General features: G+C 30.6%; 1 protein-coding gene across 4 annotated transcripts in view; it reads left to right on the top strand.

Moving 5' to 3' along the window:
- Positions 1–23,297, top strand: part of LOC113398190 (rho GTPase-activating protein conundrum) — a 90,759-nt gene that overhangs the window by 16,097 nt on the left and 51,365 nt on the right. For 2 of the 4 annotated variants that reach the window (XM_026636801.2, XM_026636800.2), the window contains exon 2: positions 448–537. In XM_026636801.2, the coding sequence (XP_026492586.2) occupies positions 448–537 (90 nt within the window). Of the gene's footprint in view, positions 1–447; positions 538–12,235; positions 12,605–23,297 lie in introns of those variants that run through there. The other 2 variants (XM_064220810.1, XM_026636803.2) reach the window with 2 other exon arrangements.

Genomic DNA, 23,297 nt, shown 5'->3' with positions numbered 1-23,297 from the left:
TCGATGTCAAATGTTGTTTTCTTATCTACTAGAAAAGAAAGTGTTGAATTGTATATGTTATTTTTAAATAGCTTCCTCTTTATTGATCCTTACATCTGTAGTTTATAAGTACGTCACTAGATGTCATTTTCGTAATTTTTAAAAAAATCACATGGTTATTAGTAGTCAAACGTGCTGTTAAATAAAAAACATGGCGGGCAATTTTTAATTATGTTTTATTTCACTAAAAACAACAGATTATGGGCCCAGGACGATTCGTGATTGTTCAAAATAAAAGTGAATTAAATAAATAAAAAAGTTAAAAGTAATAGTTATTAATTTGCCAAGCTATTCAGTACAAGCACGTGTCGGTCGGCGAAATCTTCATTAGAAAAATGTTGTGTTTTTTAGATTCTTGTCAGTCGGATTTATTTTTTTACGAGACTGTTTCAAATTTTATTTTTCCAGGGCAAGTACACGATGTCGATGAAGCGCGTCGAAGCCAGCTTACGAAGAAGTAACAGCCTCACCTCGTGGCGATCCCTGAAAACTGAGTTTGTGAGTTTTTAATTTTATTCCGAAATAATTATGTATTACACGTTTTTGAGTTAAATGAGCGATAAGAACAGACGTTGAAGATTCAATTTGTATGCAAAATTTAAGTATATGTAAAGTTTGTAAATGAGCCGAGATGGCCCAGTGGTTAGAACGCGTGCATCTTAACCGATGATTTCGGGTTCAATCCCAGGCAGGCACCACTGAATTTACATGTGCTTAATTTGTTTATAATTCATCTCGTGCTCGGCGGTGAAGGAAAACATCGTGAGGAAACCTGCATGTGTCTAATTTCAACGAAATTCTGCCACATGTGTATTCCATCAACCAGCATTGGAGCAGCGTGGTGGAATATGCTCCATACCTTCTCCTCAACGGGAGAGGAGGCCTTAGCCCAGCAGTGGGAAATTTACAGGTTGATTATGTAAAGTATGTAACGTTTCAGATGAAGAACGCTTTACTCTCCCATGTACAAATTATAAGCGCTTTTATTTTTTTATTCACATACGTGTAGCCTAGTTTTATTATTATGCAGTTAGTAACTTTGTTAGTGGGTATCATCAATCAATGTTACATCGGTAAATGGTGATATTAGCTTCGGGCGTTTGTTGAAATAGTTACAAAATACAATCAAAAACAACTTCACAATACAACGATCGTAATATTGGTAATAGTCTGTAACCGTTTCTTTGAGTATTGTCATAATATTTAAGTTGGTAATTTAAAGTTTTATGACAAATGAGCGTTTATAAACACGCCGCTGGAGTAGAATATACGATATAGTTTTATATTATATCATTTATATTAATGAAGTTATGTATTATCAAATTATGATTAACTAAATTATAATCATTAAAATAATTAAAACCGTTCTTTTGCAAATTTAGGATATTAGTTTTTTACATAATAAATTTAATGTTCAATATTATTTCACTAAATTTTATTAAAAACTATAATAATAAATAATAAAAAAAAAATACAAAATTACATTACAATTACAATTGTATAATAAGCAAACTTCTTAGTTTATTTTTCGGCAAATATAAGCAAAATAAAATATTAAAATACGAATGAGAAATTAAAAAAAAAAAAAATTCAACCGTCGGATTATAAGCTGCCTAAATTCATTACGACCTGTGTCCGATTGTAATGGTAAGCTGAACTTTACGCAAGTCAAGGCGAGAAGTGAGAACAGCTACACAATAATACCTTATACCATGCCACTGGTTAGCAAGTGCAATAATAGGGACACCATACGTCTTTAAGAAAAAAAAATCTTAAATTTGACGAAACAATAATCCTGTTGCTGTTTCCCTTGATTGCTTTAAATTTAGTTCGTTTATCCTTTTTTATTTTTTTCCTAAGTATGACAAATTATATGCTAATATATATTTTATTATGTCATATCTATATTTGTTTAAGTTGGTTTGTCGTTTTTTTTACGTAATAATGGAGATTTAAAAGCCATTTCAACAAAGGAGTTGTCATTAGTTTTGCAGTCTTGAAATCATAATGACTTCACAAGAATTCTTATTCTCTTCATATTGCGGACTTTTTATTTCAAATGGGTAGGCGAACTTTCAAATGGGCCATCTGATGGTTAGCGGGTACCACTGCCCATAGACATTGGTACTGTAAGAAACATTGTTTATTTATCATAATACCAATGTACCACCTATCTTGGGAACTAAGATGATACGTACCGAAACACAACAATACTAAGCATTGCTGTTTGGCGGTAGAACATATGACGAGAGGGTGGCTGGTACCTACTCAAAGCCCTAACTTTATAAGTTTATTAACACTCAGGATTTCAATAAGTATATATGTTACTGTAAAAGCTCGAACTAAGGTAAATCTTAAGATTTTCCAGTAAAACCTAAGATTTACCGACATGAGTTAGTAAATATAAGTATTTATTATAAAGGGACGACTTTTTCGGACTTTTACCACTCCAACCTAACCTATCCTAACATGTAAATCCTAAGATTTACTAAGTTCGAATCCCAAAGTTTTATTTTACCATACATAATCTTAGGTTTTACTGGAAAATCTTAAGATTTACCGTAGTTCGACCTTTTACAGTAACATATACACATTTTTTTTTTAAATATATACCCGCTGTATAAATTGCGATCACGAGGAATGTAAACATTGTTCTGGTAAATATTTTTTCTCTGATAATTTTATGTTACTTTTCCAGTATGCGTAGTTTTCCTGAGTTTTCCGTTTGTTTTCATGGTAACACTAATTGCATTTATTGTTATCGTTGCAGATTGTGTGATTTGCACTTTATGAGATTGGTAGAGCTATTTTTTATTTGCGCATTGTGCTTACGTACGAACAATTATTGCCGTTTAAAGAATCAGCATCGTAATATAATAAATAAAATAAAACTGATAATTTATTATTCACTCGATGATTTACTGTAGATAATTAATTAAAGTCAGAAAGACTTACAATATAAAGTGAAACCATTTTTTTACATTATATTCTCAAGATTCTCACGATGATTATTGGAATTGTTCAAATAGCAAGTCAATTTTATAATCATCCACTTTATCGTAGTTTTGTAAAGTGCTTTACTTTATATAACTCGTTAACTTGAAAATTATAACTTCAAAAATATGAACCAAGTCGTAAGAAACCCATTAATAACTATTAAACATCTTAATCCTAAGTAGCTATGTTACAAGGCATTCAAATTAAGAATTAGTTAATCTCGACCTGAAAGTAAAACTATGATAAATTATAATAAGTGTTATAATTTAACACCATAATATTAGAAGACTATACTTAAGATCACCATAATTAAGACCCCGCCTTACCATCTTTATAGGTATCAAAACTAGTCCTTTTTCAGCCAGACAATCGAAATAGCGATTCAGCGTGGAACTGCTCCTAATATACCAAAATTTATCCGCTGAGTTACTTTCGCCGGTTCTTCTCAGACCAGGGTATTTTCTCTTCCAAGCCGTGGCAATGTTTAAATTGTCAATCAATAAAAAAGTGTAATGCTCGTATATTTAATAATGGAACTTGATTTAATTTGGAAAAACATTCTAATCGGTCATAATGATATAATTAGTTTAATATTTTACAATGATGAGATGGCTAGGTCGCTAGAACATGTGAATCTTAACCAAAGGTTACTGGTTCAAACCCAGGCAAAACTGTGTTAGCATGCTCTTAATTTGTGTGAAATTTGTCTGCATGTGTCGGGTGGAAATCGGCCACATGTGTATCCACCTACATTGGTGCGTGCGTAGCGTGGTGGAATAAACTCTAAATCTCCTCTTCAAAAAAGGAGAGGAGACATTACCGGACATTTAACGGCTGTTACTTTTTTGACTACTTTACTTTTTTAACAATTTAAGTCCTTATAGTGTTAATAGCTCTTATTAACTATATAAAATCGTTATATTTGTATACGTATGACGGACGATGATGGATACGACTTCGATGACGAACGAGATTGCTAGAAAGATTTTATATGAAAACTCCAATTAATGAAATTATTCAAGTCGAACAAGGAGTCTTACTCGGGTCATAAATCTGTGCAGCAGCCGTCTAACCAGAAAGCGTTGCGACTTTTTTTAATCTTGTAAAAATATCGTAAGACAAACTACCTCATTAATTAATTAATCGTTTTATACGTGGCTATTTTTTGCGAAAATTTCGCTACAAATCAATTTTCTTTTACAACTTCCTTAACTTATATTGTCTTCAAGATAATTAAGCATTTCTTTTGGTGTTGATTCTAAGGACTTTCGCTACCAACGCTTAGTTTTTTTTTTAATATTAGTTTGGGAGTCATGGGAAGAATCGTTTTCGAATTATGTTTATAACTTTTTTTAAATGAATACTGGCCAGTATTACTATAGATCATCACGCAAAATTATAAAATAAGTTTAATTAAAAGTAATATCGATCAATGAGTAGATATTGAAGTTGTAAAATAATGTGGAACGAATGGATTTAGTCTAATACGATCAAGTCGCATTTTTTACGTATACAATATAATCATATATACAAGAAACACAGGAAGCGTTGTATTTTACATGTGTATTTTATGTTACACTACAAATTTTAGATTGAAGAATAAACATACAAAGAAAAGTTCTTGTATTTTTTCTATTATAATAATATACATAATATAAACCTTCCCTTTGAATCAATTTTAAGGCTAAAACATTTTAAGGTTCCAAAATGTATGACGCCTTATGACGTCACATGAAAATCGCAAACGTATCATGTCGTCGAACTATTCTTAATTTACTATCTATATATATATAAAACCTAACCCAACGTTAATTTTCCGGTTCAACGTACGTTAAATTTTGTATATTCTAATTCACGACATTTCAGATTTTTAATATCAAAATTTAATAGAAACCAACCTCGAATGTGATTAATAATCATTAAATCGCACAAACCTTCGCATCATTATATCAACAAGATAATCGTGTGTGTAAGATCAGGCACAGCCGGGTGACTGACTAGTACGCAACGAATAATATCGCAACACTGTCATCACACGCTAGAGGCATCAATTCTAATAAAGAAAATGATAAGATAACGAGCTGTCCGCGAAGCGCAATTAACTTAATAGATGTGACTTAACTTTCTGATGGAAAGTTGAAATATTTGATTTGTTGATTTATTGTAGCTCGTCTAGTCATTGCAAGACCTATATCTATAGCCCGAAAATATATCTTTTAAATCATATCGTTTATTATCTCGAGCTTCTTAAATATTAATTAATTATATAAATTCGAAAGTGAGTTTGTTTATTTGTTACGCTTTCACGTCTAAACTACAATACCGATCGTTATAGAATTTTGCTTATTATTTTGTCGGGGGTAATTAAAAGTATAAAGGGTAGCTAGCTACTGAAACACGCGGACGAAGTCGCGAACTGAAACTGGTGTCTATTTATCTTATAAAATATGAAAGTGTATTTATTTGTCTTAATTATATTGTTACGTCAAAATTATAAGGTTTATATGCTTCCTTTTTATAATTTTCTGATTATGGAAATGGCATACTTTGAGCGGTTGGCTGGCAATGATATAATACTTTAATAGCTGTATTTTATACACCTGTTTATGTTTCTTCAACTATAACCATTCATTATCACGTGAGACAATTGTACTAACTGCTTGTCGAGTTTATTGCAACCCATTACGTTATAAGAGGTAATATTAGAGTGGAATTCATTCGTAAGCCAGAAAATCAAGGAGAGCAGTAATAGGGTTTTTTAGTGCTAAGATTTTCGCCTAGGATGGATTCAGGTCGGGGTACCGGTACGGTGATAGCATATGCCATCTCGTGTCGCTCCTCGAATAAGTGCCGCGCAGTGAGTTTGAGTGGGTATTCCGACGAATTTACCAAGTTGAGTCCCACGTGCCCGTCGCTGTATATAATAGAAAAAATTATATTTGTTTACAATCTAGACGCAATTCGTACAAAGTGAAACGAAATCTAATAAAAACATGACGTCACAGTGCTTATAATTTTTCTAAGAAGGTAAACCTTGTTAGTCAATATCGTCTGTTTGCTTCATCGACTCGTAAAATACAATCAAATTTTTCAATAGCAGGATATCAATACGTCACCACTGTTATTGTTTTTCATCGAGTTCAATAGCGTTTTGATGTACTTCGAATTGTTTTTTGTAGGTTTCAAACATAGTCCAGGAGTTGAGAAAAACATTTTCTAAATTATTAGCTATTTTTGCACGGAACTCGCGAGGTTTGAAAGCCAATAAGATGTTACGTTAAAATTGACTTAATTATTCAATTTCGGAAGAAATACACCATGACAAAAACAAAGCGTTTTTTCCGGCGTTATTTAGACGCTGTTTCTTCTACTAGTTAGTACATATTTTACGGTACTCTTACGAGAATAAAATTTAAAAATAAACTGCAATGTCGGGATTTTTCTTAACATCCATAATATATTGATAAAATGGATGTTAACAAAATTAGTATGATTTATATATAAGTAGTATTATATAGTATTAGTACGAATTCCAGCGTGTTCTCATCTTCAATTCGATTTTTAAATTTAAATAGAGTAAATATTCAATGTTAGAACTTATTTTTCCTAGATTTGTTCCAAAACTTTTAAATTTTCTTACAGATGATATAAGAAAAACAGAAAAAAAAATTGATCTCTCGTAAGACATAAGTAATTTTATGTAGACTTTTTATCATTACATTTCATTACGTGTAGCTTACGTAGTACACGAATATATAAATATTGAAAAGTCAAAAAACTATGTATTGCGTATTGGTAAAGTCTACGCAAGACAAGTCGCGTGCGAAGACTAAAAATAAGCCAGCTGCTAGGCTACACGGCTTCCGTTTCTTATCCAAACACGTCGTTCAATGGGCGGATGTGTCGCGACTTAACTAGTTTTTGCTTTCGATTCGCCTTATTTAATGGAATAATGAGTTCAAATGAGGTTGATTTTCAGGCTTGATGGTTTTTAATTAACAACATTATATGTTTATATTTTATCTTTTTTTTAATTAAATATAAATGGAATTTACATAAACCATGAATGGAACTAATCGTGATGTAATAGGCAGATTTTTTGTGAACAGATTTAGGTTCTACATGGTTGAAAGGTTTTATGTATTACCTTTAATTAATAAGATGAATTTATACATAGTATTTAAGCGAGCTAACTTTAAGATATACATATGTATATTACTTGTAGTAGCCAACACAATAGTTAAACAATAAGCATGAATGAATATGTCATACACGGAAGAGGAAAAGTTTTAATACAACCTTGGTACATTATAATTAAACTTCAGTGTGACTTTATATACGTTTGAGCATATGGGCCACCAGATGGTAAGTGGTCAATACCGCCCATAGACAATGGCGCTGTAAGAAATATTAACCATTCCTTACATCGCCAATGCGCCACCAACCTTGGGAACTAAGATGTTATGTCCCTTGTGCCTGTAGTTACACTGGCTCACTCACCTTTTAAACCGGAACACAACAATACTGAGTACTGTTGGTTAGCGGTAGAATATCAGATGAGTGGGTGGTACCTACCCAGACGGGGTTGTACAAAGCCCAATATATAACCAAGTAAAATAGTATACTAATTGATATTAAAAATTTCATTTAAAAGAGGTTTCATCATTTTGGCGCCAAATGCAGGTGAGCGCCTTGCAGTTTACAATGAAATTAAAACAAAATCAGTCATAGGTTCCGAAATTCCTAAAAAATATTTTGAATAAACGCGAAGTTTCGCAGGAGACTCACTAGTAATAAATAAAGTTGACGTCGTAATAATATTAATAAGACTACGTAATATAATTACATCAGATCAAAACAGACCACATTAATGCAAATCTCATCAAAAAATGTCTCGACTGTCCCTTTTTGTTTCACCTTTCTCCGTAATGCATTATCAGGGGTTTTGGCGGCACTCGATCTTGTTTCTTGGAACCAATTATAGCTGCTTTTGGTGAAGTTTAATGACTCGTTGGACAAAAACCGTGAACGAGTTCAGCAGTGCTATTCTTTTAAACTCACAATATATCTCACTCGTGAAATTTGAAAAACGATCTACAATGACGTACTGTTTTGATGCGTGTATCCTTTCAGACTTATCACGATCGTGTTCTACAGTGAGTTCGAAGTATTTTCTTACAGAATAGCTCCAATGAAACGAAATTGTTAATAATTGTTGCCTTCGATGTACGGAAAATAATTTTACTTTTATAATATAATAAAAAATGACATGTTATCACGATGTCCATGTGTGTGTGTGCTTTATACTTCTCATTATGTTTTATATAATTGCACCTTAGGTAAGTGTTTCGCCAATTATGAATTTTACAATATATATAATTTGACACTATTATTATATTTATAACGGCACTCCAAAGATACAAATAAGTATATTCGACTGATATGACTTATAATAAATTTTTATATATAGGTGTTATCCGATTTAAATGGTTTTTCTTCGTCGTTTGGCTTAAGAATGTCTCTGGGTGGTTTTGATTGGACTAGGTGGCGTCTTTAGATAAGCGTAACGTGTACAGAGTCGGGCATCTCAAAAATTTATATCGTAGATTTTATCCAGAAATCTGTGACAATAACAATCAATCGAATGAGTTACAAATTACTAAGATGATATCTTCGAATAATCTGCGATTAGATGTTACTTTTTGATGAAAACTGTTTAATATCCGAAAAAAATTGGCGAAGAAGAGAAACTATTTTGTACAATTTATACTTTAAAGAGCTTAAAAACTATTTTTTAAATGAAATACGGTATAGTTTTTCATAATCAAAATAAATTATTCTTGATTTTTTGTTAAAAAAGTGATCTGTGTGATTTGAGTGATCGACATACTTATTTATAAAAAAAAAAAACAATCGAAAGTTATTTTTCCCATTTTTGGTTGATTTAATACTAAATGAAGTATTTAATGAATGTCGAGTGAAAGTGTAGCAGACATTTTTGAAACCTGTAAATCAAGCATTTTTTTCTATATTCCTCTGGACTATAAAACAGTATTGCGCAAACGTAGGGGTACAAATATTTTTGGATGAAGAAGGGCAGTTGCAGGTTCTGTTGTATAAAACAATTAAGTCAAAAGTATATCAAGCTAGTTAAAAAGTATTAAATTGTCTATGGGATCATCTTAATATCTAGGTCTAGTTCTATAATATTTAACTATACGCCTAATTTGTTAATGCTTGTTGACTTCTAGGCAGGAGACATAACATACATATAATTGTATTTAACTAACATGATTGTATTTTTAGACGTTGAAAAAGAGTAACTACTGAGTTTCTTGTCGGTTCTTCTCGGTGCCGGATATACGTATTAGTTACTTTAGAGGTATATAATGTAACTGATACAATTATGTTAGTTCTGAAAAATAATAATTTAGTAAAATACTATTGTATAATTTATTAGTACAAGATAAGTTTTTAATTTAGATCCCAAGCAACAGGGTTCAAATTCCGAATGTAAATAAAAATGTTTGTGGTTTTTCTGTCAAAAAATCTAAGTACCAGTTTTAATCACCCTTGACTCGGAATACGACAAGTCATTGATGCTCCTGAACTGAAGATAGATATAAGAATAAATGAATTGAGAATATACGTGTGTTAAGCATCCGTGTGTGCACTATGATATCTCCTCCGCAGATATCAGATCTAGAATTGTCATTTGACCCAGCCAGCCTACCCTGGTTAGCAAAGTGCACTGCAAATACAAACACTAAGAAAATAATTTATTTCACTTGATTTAATTTTATTTTGCGGACTAATAGGTTTAATAAGAATAATATTTATCAAGTTCACTTTAGGATTTGCCACGGAAGAACTAAGATGCTTTCCCCCCTTGGGCTTGTGTCTGAATTTATCACTTGTAGATATTAACGTAAACTTGACCAATGAAACAATAATATAAATTAATTTATGATAAGCAAAAACATAAAAATAAAAATATATCCTTTATCGTTACAACGGTCAAAATATTTTCCAAGTTGTAAGTGCTTCTGAACATTATTTTCGATTTGTTCGTTTCGTAATGGAAATTTTGTATTATCTCGGTAAAATCCCCATCGCAATGGCTCACACGTCTTTGATCTATCAGATTTATCTTTGAAACTGACAGCGGAAGAAAATATTCATGACGTTAATAATCACGGACAGTTTTCACATAAGTATTGTTTTTGCTATGATTTCTATATCAATTGACTCTTCACTTCGGGGTTCCGTATTTTCGGAACAAAATGTACAGTGTAACCACAGCGTCTGTCTTTTATATTTATAGTGAGAACCGAGATGATCTATGACTAGGACGTGGAGATATTTGCCGAGAATTGTGATATCACAACTGAGTAAAATTTAGTGACGGAGTTTTTGATTTCATTATAATTATGTATGTATGACGGAAATTTTCATTTGTCTCATGAAATCCTATCACACGTACCGCCGAAGTGCTAGTGCAGAGGGATGGATGAAGTTCCAAATTTAGCTCCTTCGTGGGGCTAAGTTTGTACCACACAAAGGCAAAGTCCAGGCATGGTACATTTATGAGCCATTACTGCAATGTGGAATAGTTTAAAATCATAAACATTAATGTACTTCGTGACATTATTTTAACGCTCTCCTTATCATGCACTTGAACAACATTAAGCTCTGTTTGTTTCATACTTAATATTATTATTATATTCGATTCACAAACATTACATTTTATAAAGATAACGTGATCACGTCAGAGTCTATCGGTGGGATTAAATAATTTCTTTTAAATTAGACATTTCTTTCACGGAGGAAGGTTATAGGCTGTAAAACTTTATGCTAGGACCCTGAGGATTCAACTATCAAGATTAGAACCCTGTAAATTAAACTAAAATGTAGGCAATTAATTCAAAATATATAAATAAACTGCGTACATTTTACAGTTTTTATACACGTTTAATAATTACCATTAATAAATGAAATAAAAGTGAATAGATAGTTTTTTTTTGTAAGTATCAACTATTTCAGTTTGAACTTTTTAATACTTACTTGTTTATCTAGATTAGAGGAAGTAAAAGTTTTGTTAAAGATTCATATAGATCTGGAGAAAACACATGAGTCAGCTTTGACCCATTTTCCTAAACTTAGCTACATTTCCTAGACTCGTATGCTATGTGGTTTTCCATTGCAAACCGGACTACCGGATGCTACTCGTGTCTGACTTTCTATGATTGTCGAAATGGTAAAAACAAGATTGTCTGCTTGATAAACGACTTATTTTCAGTCAATTTTCTAGAATTATCGGTTGTTTATTTCGATTTGTGGCCTAATATTCAATTGGATCTTTATTAAGTGTCGTGATTCGAATTTTAAAAAAAGCAATTCAACTTATATTACAACTAGTAAATATACCTATGTACATCTATTTACGAAAACATTAAGAGAAAACATTGAAACATCCGGAAAAAGATATTCCTTTTTATTTAAATATTTTATTTATAATACACATAAGTTTGTAAATTTCTGTTAAATCGTAATAAAATTAATGTTTATTTTAATTTTATTATATATATCCTAATTTTATTAACAAATGGTAACTATAATTAAAATGAAAGTAATACAAAGGCTAGATTTTAAAATAGGTTGATTAGATCAAGATTTTGAAGCATTTAAATTTGTGCTCTCAGTGTTTAGGTTTTTATCAATATTTCAACTTTAACTTTCTCGAGACTAGAATCTTTTTAGTTAATATTTATCTCATGTTACATGTTTTTAATTAGACACACACAACTCGAATCATATGTTTACTCAAGTGCTCTAAGTTATTCTCTTTGCCTACGTGTTTCATTTTATTTATTTTTAAAAAACATATATCGCAGTGACACTATGTTTGCAGTGAACATGTTTCATCATAGTACTATTTTAAAACGTCTTTGTTTTCAACTAGTGCTCTTCATTGTTTTGTTTTTATCTATAAGTCATCTGTTATTTCTTTAAGAATTCGTTTCGAAAGAAATGGTCTACATCGGATACGTAACCAATCATGGAACTTTAAATCCACCTGGAGACGTGACAAAAAACAACAGGTTGGGTGCGCGTGAGGTCGCGACAAAGAATTGTCTGGGGGCGCCAGAGGCTGCGATCGAGCGAGAGGCACGATACCGTCAAGCCTATTCCATTCATTCTCGACAACTCGCCGCAGTGCCGCGCCAGCCGTCAACGGTAACGCTTGTCACGCTATTATCTTGTAACTAATCAAATACGCGAGTGACTTTTGAAAAGTTTAACACTAACGAATCCGTTTAAAAGTCGAATATCGAATAAAATAGTGTTGTGAAACAGTGTGGCGTTTTAGAAACGACGCCGGTACGACGTGTCGCGTCAAAAATTAACTTTCGTCGCAAGATACAAATGGTCCTCTGCAATAATTAGTTTGGTAAAAGTGAGTGTGTGTGCTGTGGACGCTTGATGGTTTAATTATTAGAACTTGAATTGACGTTTGTTTGTATTTAATCGTGCTCACGACAGCCCGGAATTACAAATGATCAAGTTGGTTAGTGCATTGCTTGTCCATATAACTGCTCACTTGCTTAGCACTCACTTTGTTTATTAACGTTGTGAATGTTGTAATGAACACATGAGCGTGTGTAGATAACACACGCTTCCACTTATTCACATATCAATTTTCGTATCAATTGATAAGAAACATTATTGTACAAATTAGTTTCTTAATGCATTTGATAACATAATTATCTTTAAAGACATATAATTATACGATACGATGTATGAAGTTTATCAATGAATATTGGATTCGCTATGATGTCATTTCTGACTCAAAAGGATACGGATCTTTACCCTCTGGGCTTACTCGATTGTTTTCTTGTAACTGTAGGGCTGGGAAGATTAATATTAAAATATGACGGATTAATTATCTATGTATTATAATTCGTATCATCAGATTAATGTCGAGCGATATTACTCAAAACTTGCCATGTTAATCTAATGTATTGTTAAATAATATACATTTTAATAGTAAACAAAAACTGAACAGTAGTGCCGATCGTAACTCTGAACCGAATGAATTTTACAGGTATTAATATTAGCTACGTACACCATGTTAAATATATAATAAAGATTTCCTGTTATTGTAAAGTCTATGAGAAAGTTTTTCTTTTAATCTAAAAACTATATGCTTAAAAATAGAGTTTTAGTATGCTTTTTATGGCGCACCTTTTAAATAATATCTACGAATAAACATATTCTCGTTTTAGAAGATGAAAGTGAGTTGTCAAGTTCAGCACGCAGATGTTGCGTTAAGAAATCTTGCATGCATCATTTGTTTTAACTCGATTTTCATTGTTACAATTCCCATCCATATAGGTATATCAAGATATCAATCTTATTACTGCAAATATTTAAAACAGGACATTTATCATGTACTTTATTTTCATTTGGTGGAGCTCAATATTTCGACATTATCTACGAATGTCTTGTTCACGAGAAATATAAATTGTAATAAAAATAACCATCTTAATTTAAAATCTATAATCTTATATCAATCTTAATTTTATTTTAATCAGCATTTTTAAACATGCAAAAATATATTTGCAACCTTTTTTGGTGATACCGGTGGTAGGTATTCTTACTCGGATGCTTTTCAAAATTATTAACATTGATTTAGGAAACATAATTTTTGTTAAAATGAAGAATGAGAATTACATTTATAAGTAGATTTTTTCCAGTTTTTTATAAAGAAAATGGATAAAAATGCGTCAAAATTTAATTAAAATTAGTAATTTACAATATTCTAAGTACCTACATGTTTTAATGTATACCTAACGGAATGTGGATAAAAATGTTTTAAATATATTTTGGACGTGAAACATCTTTCCTTTTGCTTCCTGCGATCTGTGGGGATTTCATTTTGTGGAAATAGACGGAAGTATGTGACATGGAGCTGTGGAAAGGCTCTTTTTTATTTAACGTCATGTTACAGTGTAGAGTAAGTAGATTCTACCGTGAAGAATCGGCAAGAAACTCAGTAGTTACTCATTTCCACCATTTAAATTACAGAGTATGTCACTAAAGAACAATTAAACGTATATTTATCCTGCCTAGAAATCGACAAATATTAAGTGCAAGATTTTTGTCATGAATATAATTTTGTATTGAGAGTCTGTAACGAAGTCGGGAACTATGAGTTGTTAGTTTACCTCTCCTGCTCTTGTCTATGCAATGATCACCGTTTCTTTCAAAAAGATCTATATTATTGTCTATATATTGCAGTAAACATTTTGTGAAGCAACTATAAGTATATCCATTTTATAAAAAACATTCCGAAGTCTTCCGAGTCTCGAGTTCCATGATTACAAATAGACCGGATAGCTTTTTTTTGCAGGATGAACAGTTTCAATATTTGTAACGTTACCCCAGAGCATAATGCCGTCAGACGTAATACTATGACAGTAACCAAGGTATATTGATCGAACTGTATTAAGATCAGTTACTTGTATACATATAATATACTTTACTTTTATTATTATAATTAATTATTATAAAAGATTAATTGACTCTCGTCTTAGGAGTAGTATTTTCTCATTGATAAATTGATATTATAAAACATTAATAAATAAACTATTTAAATGACGTGAGCTCTAAAATGGTCAAAGTCATGATTTAGTAAAATTGCTAATTGTATATTATAAAAGTATTCATTTTGTCAACTTTCGTCCGCTTAAACAACGAAATAGGATAGATATGCTCTATCAATAGATATGTGAAGAAATGAAGAAAACGTATAAGCAATAACTAAACGATAGTCATTTTAAAACACGATGAATCATAGAGCACGACAGGGACAAAGCATGGATAAGTGTATCTCAGCATTAATACGATGGTAAGAGAGCGGAAAGTGGTCGCAAATACACAAAATTGGCTTTCTTTTGTTATCCGAGGATTTACTCCAATTACCCATATCACGGCTCCGTTTTCATGTTGCGTGCGTTCTCCTAATCAGGGTTGCCACCGTTTATTACTGAATTAAACAGAGTATTTACTTTTGTTACCTTTTGATTTTGTAGTTTATATTCGAAGATTAAATATTTATGTATAATATTTATAATTTTTACATAGCGAATAAAACTTTTAACTTAAGGTTAATTTCATTCAGAAAAGTTAGTAAAAAGTCATATCAATGTCAACATATTTATACTTGAATATATCCTTATAAATCTTTTCTGGCAGCCCTGTCGCTAATGACTACACATAAGTCCGCTACATTAATCATTCCCCTGGGGATATGATTTCTCCTGTCACGTATTAAATCTAGCCGCTCTGTAATTCATCTGCCGTTTACATTAATTTCGTTATCAACGGTTAGTGTTGCGTGTCTATTGTGACTTATTCATGTTTAGTGTTATTTATATTTTGTAAAAAAAATATTGCTTAAAGTTTTGCCTAATGGAGTCTAAACAGAATTTATTAATGATAACGCCTTTAATATGCGATATTAAATAGCAAAATATATTTTTATCAAGTAAACACATTTGTATCTTTATTTTTGTCATTTCCAACATTCACGTAACACAAATTTATCTTAAACACCTCGAAACGTCTGTTGTATAGTACCATCGCAGCTTTATACGTTATAATAATTCAAATATTTAAAATAATCTAAAAAAAGATCAGACACAAGAAAAGATCAATAAAATTATAAAAATGCGACAATGGAATAAAAAATGAGACTCCCTGTCGCAAACAGTATAATGCTATAAATAGCAACGGAAGTTATCATCAATCATGGTCACAGTACATTAGTTCTTGATTCCATCTTATCTCCGGAGATGTTATCACTCGTTTGCGCGGTAAACAATACATAGTTGACGTATTAACAGTATCGGACTTAACGCTGGATTCGGATTCTGAATTCACATTTGAAAATGTTCGTTTCGTATAATGGGTTTTACCCCGTTAATACCTTTTTATGGATAGTATACATCGCGAAAGCTTAAATTGTTTGCACATTTCAGAATATTATCTTAACAACATCTTTGCTGCTAACTTACTTGCAATTATGATTTATTTTCAATCATTTCTTATATGATTTCTATAACTGTTTAATAATTCATTAAAATATTGTTTGTTTTCTGTTAGTATTCTGAGTTTAGTTATCGTTCGACGATTGTTTAAGTTGAAACTTTGTACGAAATCGAATTATTGTACTTTATAAGATAGATTTAAAATTCCAACGCATACCTGCCATTATCTACTTACTAACACAAATGTATTTCTCACATAACCAGGCTGAAATTATCTGAATATTTAATTCACGCTCACAATTAAAATACATAGATAATTAAAAAAAAACTATAAATCTAACGCATCAATATTAAATCAGATAGTGTAATTAACTAATTAAGTATTTTTTATTCTAATTTTACAATGTGGCAACCCTAGCGAATAATATTCGTGTTGTTATTGTGAAATCTTATATTTAAATTACTTATTGAAATCCAAGGCATGCAAAAATATGATTGCTTTGTGATGATGACGATCTAAGAATTAATCGCGTCTTCATCTTATGATCTGAACACACATGAAAGGAAAATCAATTTCGTTTTAATAACTGCGTAACTGAATGCGTAACTGAAGCTATTAAACCAATATAGGTACATATATAAAACTTATACAGAATATGCAACAAGTTTTGGGGAATGTTTTGGTATAAAATCTATACTAATATTATAAATGCGAAAATAACTCTGACTATCTGTTGCTCTTATGCGTGCAAACAGAATTAAAAAAAAAAACTCAAAGAAGGTTAATTATGCTTAACACCTAACTACCAACCCCTTTAAAATTGATCGAATCCGTGATTCGTAATTTCACCAATAGTCTATTGGCGTGACGCTAATGAAATTAGTTCTCGTAGTGTGATGAATACCTAACTTCTTAATATTAATTTATTAATTATTTGAGAAAGGAGGAAGTTGCATCTTATTCTAATCGATTTTAATAGTTATTTTAATTTAAATATTTAAAACACTCAGCTGATTTAATTAATGAATTTAAATATTATACGATTTTCAAATTCGAATTTTATTATACTATCAATAATAATTTATATACTTTCAATAAAGATTTTTTCCTTATTTCATATCGATTTCAACACACTTCAGGTATACTTTGTTTTTGCTACAAACACTTGACTCGGCAGATATCTCAAAGTTATCTCAAAGGATTAACGCTTCAGCAATATTTTGTGTTTTCCTCAATCCGAATAATATTGTTTAGTTGTATGTAAAAAAATAATAATTATTATGTTAATATCTATTTCCTAGTATGATATAAGAATTTCGTTGTTTTCGTAATTTTTACAACTTTCGCTTTGACATAACTCAAATAATAAATAGATCTATATTAAGGAATAATAATAAATAAAATGTATAAATAAATTATAAAAAGACAAATGAGTTATATAATCTTTATTTTAATGCGATTCCTTTTTTCACTTTATTTCGGAAAACAGACTTTTGTATTCAATTTAACAAAATCTGAATTGTGATTGGTCGATGGCAGCTGACGACGCAATCGACAACCAATGAGCGTTTAGTATTAAGTCGGATTAGTAAATCTGACTTTGATTAGCATTTCAGAAATGGGAGATTGGTTTCATTTTTGACTAGATTTTCAATATAATTTTTCTATTTTTCTTCTGATAAAAATTATTTGATAAACAATCCATAAGTTTCCATAATTGTGATCGTAAAATCAGTTAACTAAATATCATGATAAAATGTCACGAAATGTTTTTCAAGCGATTTTGTCAATTTCGAAATGATTTCGAACACTGAAATACGTGCGGTCATCTTGTTGAATGTCAAGTACACTATCTTCGACCACTTGTGCAAGTTGTCAATGAGATATTGCGTTATTTCTATTGTAACTGCTAAATAGGCTGAGACTGTTTTATTGCAATAAACACTATTTTTTATTTAGACGTAGATTCGTAACTGTTTGTCGTGGATGATATATTTTTAGTGGAGAATGATTATAAGTAATGTATATTTTTTTATCCATTGTTTTAAATAATTATTGCTTGTTAATATTTTTAATGCGAAATGATTCTATTAAAAAATTGTATTGGTATAAACGGTTTTTTATTCTGGTATATGATTTAATGTGCCTTTTTATTAAACATATTATTATCAGACTGAGCTATCATATTGTTTTAAAATAAAGATCGCATCATATGACCCAATGAATACCATCTTACGTTAATTGAATATATTAATTATGTAAAGGCAAAGGAAACCCTATATTTGTATATTATTTCTTGTAATGTGAGTAAGTGAGCCGGTGCACGAGTACGTGCGGTTATGTAGAAACGTCCGATAAGCAAAACTCGCTGCGCAAGAGTTGAATTGGTAACACGCTCCTGCTGCAAAGTGATAAGGACCAATTTCGTGTGAGACAATATTTTAAATACAATGAATAATTTTATATTAAATCAAGCTATCACCTAGGTGGATAGGCAAATTTTGCATGATTTGTTTTTTTAATACGCTGTAATTGTCACAGACGTGTTATTTGTACCTAGAAATATTTTGTATTGGATATAGCTGTACCGGATTCATACGGATACTGAAAGGGTCTCTATATACAACTTTTAAATTAAAAAACAAACAAAAGAAACTTGTTTTTTTATTCTATTAGGAAAGTTGAAATTCTCGGGATTTCTCTGCTATAATGTGCATGTATTATGCATATAAAACTTCTTGAATCACGCTGATCATTGTTGAAAACCGCAATCAAATTCGTTGCGTAGTTTCTAAGTGTTTAGACGGCGGAAAGTGAATTTGTTTTATATTATGTAGAGACAACATAATATAAATGTTTATGTAATTTACAAAGAAATACCTATATAACGAAGATACGTTTTAATGAATACAAATATCAACAAATTAAAGTCTCAAGTGTAGCCTACCTACGTAGGCATATCGAAGGTGATAAATAAACGTTACTAATCGTATGTTTAAAAGAAAGAAAAGTGAATTTGCCGTTCATTTGTTTCCTAGACTACTAATAACATGTTTATATATTATAATAAATAAAAGCGACTCCAAAATCATTTAATTTCAAATAATAAAATTTTGTTTTTATTTTTATACCGTTCTAGGCAAATACTATTTCTATAGACAATCCTTTGTGATTGTATCGCTTTAGAATTAAATATTGTAAAAAAAAGTTTATAAAAAGATGTTTTCTGCAACTGACGTGACGGTCCGTATATTGAAACAAAATATTCTATATCATACAAAATGAAAGTAGTAATTAGACTATAAGTTACATAATTCATACATATGTAAATTGTGATTATAACGATGATTTGTACTAAGTTATATAAAGCCGTGTAACATTGCACATATCTTGTTAAGAATCGCAATATATTTCCTATTTCTATCTCGTTGTAATCTTGCTTTATTAATTATGCACATAATACATTAAGGAAGCTTAGACAATGCGTGGGAATGTTGACTAGTAGTTACGTTTCATTTACTTACGACGTTTGTCCGATTTAATTTCGGGTTAGGAAATTTGTTATCTGTGCATTAGAGCTGTCATTTTAGATCTATTTGAAAGGAAAATATTATTATTTAATATGATCGCACTTGTTTAAATATTTATTTACTTATTATGTAGTATTACAAAACTTTAAAACTGATTTATTTCTTATACTAAGCTCGTGTTCTTGTGCTGGTAGCACTAGTGTTTGTAAGCAGAGCTGTGCTTATTCTAAAAGAGCAGTGGCTCCCAAACTTCTACTACTAGAACTATTTTTAAAGTGGCCTAACAATACGTTGTTAAAGTAGATATATATGCTTTAAAAATAACCATGCTGTAATTATGTGTCGTTTATATTCGAATTGACTACCGTGGGCTTTTTCTTCTAAGTAATTATGTCGCTACGTAATATTGAATGTTTATATACAGTTATTTTTGGCACGAATATACTAACCACCTGTTATTATTGTATTGTCAAGGTGGAAAAGTACACCTTTTTTTCCAAGATAGTATGACATCTGGCATCGTATCTATATCATAGCAAAACATATTTAAAAAATAAAGTATCGCACATAAAAGCGAAACTCTGCTACTGGACTCGCGCGACGGCGACTGTCGCGAATCAGATGTACATACTGATCAAAAGTAGAGCAGTTTAAAAAAAAAAGAAAAACTCAACCCTTACTACATTATACGATCGTAAAATGGAAATGACGAAAAAAGAATTTGTACATCCGCATTAAAATAACGTGTCACCATAAAACGGTTTAGAACTTTTTACGAGTTTTCTTCGTTCGGGATTACTGTTATAAAGATTTAACATATAGTACATAGTACAGTTTTGTACTTCACATGTTTCTGACTTTAGGACGCGCAGGTGTCGACTCTTAGCCTGACATCTGCCCATTAGATAACCTATACCTGCTCCATTAAAAGTTATTTAAAGTTAAATCGATATCCCATTTTTTATTAATAAAACTTATATGTTTCATTAAATGAATACTGTTTTAATTTAATTTAACCAATTGAATCTCATTAATTTAAATTATATAAGATCATAGTTATAATTATACTTAATATTCATAATTTACTTAATTGTGGACGTGTACATATAATTACGCCTGTTATTTTTTTTTTATGTCATTAAAACAAATGTTGCAGTTTTGTAATGACGTTCTAAAACATCCAAATAACGAGGGTAGTGATATAATTATATTACAGATGTTGCAACGTTATCTGAAAGTGAATGTAATTATTTCTAATTCATTTTTTTTTATTTGCTGTTAACATAATTTTCAAATATCATTTCACTGTTTTACAACACATTCGTTGTGTATTGAATTAAAATATGTGCATCGTATTATGTTTCAGTAAAATTCAAATTTGACATAATATGTATCTTGGCTTTGTGATGTAAATAACAACAGAATGGAAATCTTTTGAAGGAATTCTGCCATCTGTGAAATGAGAAGGGGGCGTTGCTGATGGTAAACTCGTCAAATTCTTCGCGGTCATTAATAGTAATATTTCGTCTTGTTGTATATTTAAAGGAATTTCGACATTTAGAATGTATTTATATACAACACTTAAAACAAATAGGAAGGACGAAAGTACATAAACTCTGTATATAAAAATAAATCAGTCTTTATATGATGTCTATATAAAACAATTTATGACGAACCAAAATAACCTTAATATCTGCTTTAAACTGGTGTTAATCCTCGTGTAAATGTAAAAGTGAATCAAAAGACAAGTCGGGTGACATCACACACCGACATTCTTGATCTTCGCCAAAAATTTCAATGTATCTGTGGCACATCCGGTGCGAGATCGATTCGACAATAATTGGAGAAATGAGCGGTATTCTATTTGGTAACTCCTTTTTTATGTGACTTATGTTAAGAATCTGTCTATAAAAATGTAATAATTTAAAAACTATTTTATTAAGGATTGAGATCTAATTACTAATGTTACACGTTATTTTTTTGAATAGATTTATGTTAAAGTTAAATAATAATACTAGTTTTATATTTATTTTATATGTTAAAAGTCGAAAAAAAAAAGGAAAAAGTGATAAATGTGTGCTTTTTTTTATTTAACAGTTTTGTTAAAATGAATGTTTTATTGAATCAGAAGATGAATCATTTAGCGTAAAAATCTTAAAAATTAATGGCAATCATATAAAATACAACACTTAAGGATAATCTTGTATAAAGTTAAAAGTCTCAAATAAACAATTGAATGTATGGTTTGTTTTACCTTCGAACTGACTACTCAACTGCGAATTCGCATTAATCCTATTCCGAAGTGTGCTCGACAATAATTCCGTCTATAATTGTATCCAATCGAACATGTACAGTAATTTTTCCGTCCAATTAAACTTATTTAAGTTGCTTGTGTTACTTAGAACTTAAACTAAATATACTCGTAATGCCGAAATTTTATTCATCAGTAGCAAAGTTTATTAAGTATAATTAGGCCATCACTAAAATGTATTGTTCAGCAATATTTACAATTACTAACGGAATAATTTAAAAAAATAGCGAAGTTTACGAAAATATCTTGTAATATATAATTTAAATACTGTGACGCGATAACACCAAATTTAAATATGCAAATGATGCATCTTAGTTATGGTTCGTTGTAGACATATAAAAATTAACTGCGAACCGGAACAGTTATAGAAATCGTGACATTCACCTTCAAAAAACGTTTTATATTCAAATAATTGTTTAGACTTTGATCGCCAAAAGTTTATGGAATATCTTCGAAGCGATCGGAGAAAGAATTCGATACTTGACGTTGAACACTAACGTTTGAGGACAGAATATAATAAGCGACACTGAATGCGATTAAATTATAATATTTAAAGGATACGCGAACTGAAATAGCGATCGCCGAAAGTCAATTTTCAACACTTAACAATCGTGACGAGCATTCATTGTTAGGTTCGTAAAAAGAAAATGGCCTTAGTTTGGAGGTAACTCCGCTAACAGTTTTTCTCCGTATCTTGAAGTGTGTTTTAAAAAATATATAATAGCAATGATTATTATCAGTTGATCTAGCAGTTTAGTTAAAATATAAACAAGAACTGGATGATACAATATTCCATACCAAATGACACTAATATTATATATAACTCTATTCATTTTGTATAAAAATACTATTAACTTCAATAAATTCCTCTCCGTAAAGTAAAATTCGAGATAAATTTCGAAAAACGGCACTTAAAAATTAACTTCAAAAAGGCATGCATTCATTGATGAGAAACGTTAATTTAACTAAAATGTGGTAAAATAATATGAAATTGTACTTTGGTTCCGCTGATGATAAAGTTGTTTCATCCTGTTCAGTGACAGGATGAGGATGTGGGGTTCCTATTATTGTTTAACTGTACGAACGAAATATATGTGTATATCGCAACTTACTTTCTAATTATAATATCATAGGTACTTGAATATGACAATTATATTTATTTGTTTAACACTATTATATCAGAAAAATAAATTATATATTAAATATAAAGTCTATTCCAACAACAAGAAGACAGAAGCTAAATAAACAACATTTGACGTTGAATTGACGTGATATGATTGGTCGAGAGCTTGAATAATCTGTATTCATTATGGATTTTCGTAAAAATGACTCTTCCAGAACTCCGACAAAATGTTATCGAAATTAAA

Source organism: Vanessa tameamea, chromosome 2 (assembly GCF_037043105.1).
Source record: "Vanessa tameamea isolate UH-Manoa-2023 chromosome 2, ilVanTame1 primary haplotype, whole genome shotgun sequence".
Taxonomy (NCBI): domain Eukaryota; kingdom Metazoa; phylum Arthropoda; class Insecta; order Lepidoptera; family Nymphalidae; genus Vanessa; species Vanessa tameamea.
The sequence above is the reverse complement of the archived record's forward strand: the minus strand, read 5'-3'. Positions and strand labels throughout refer to the sequence as shown.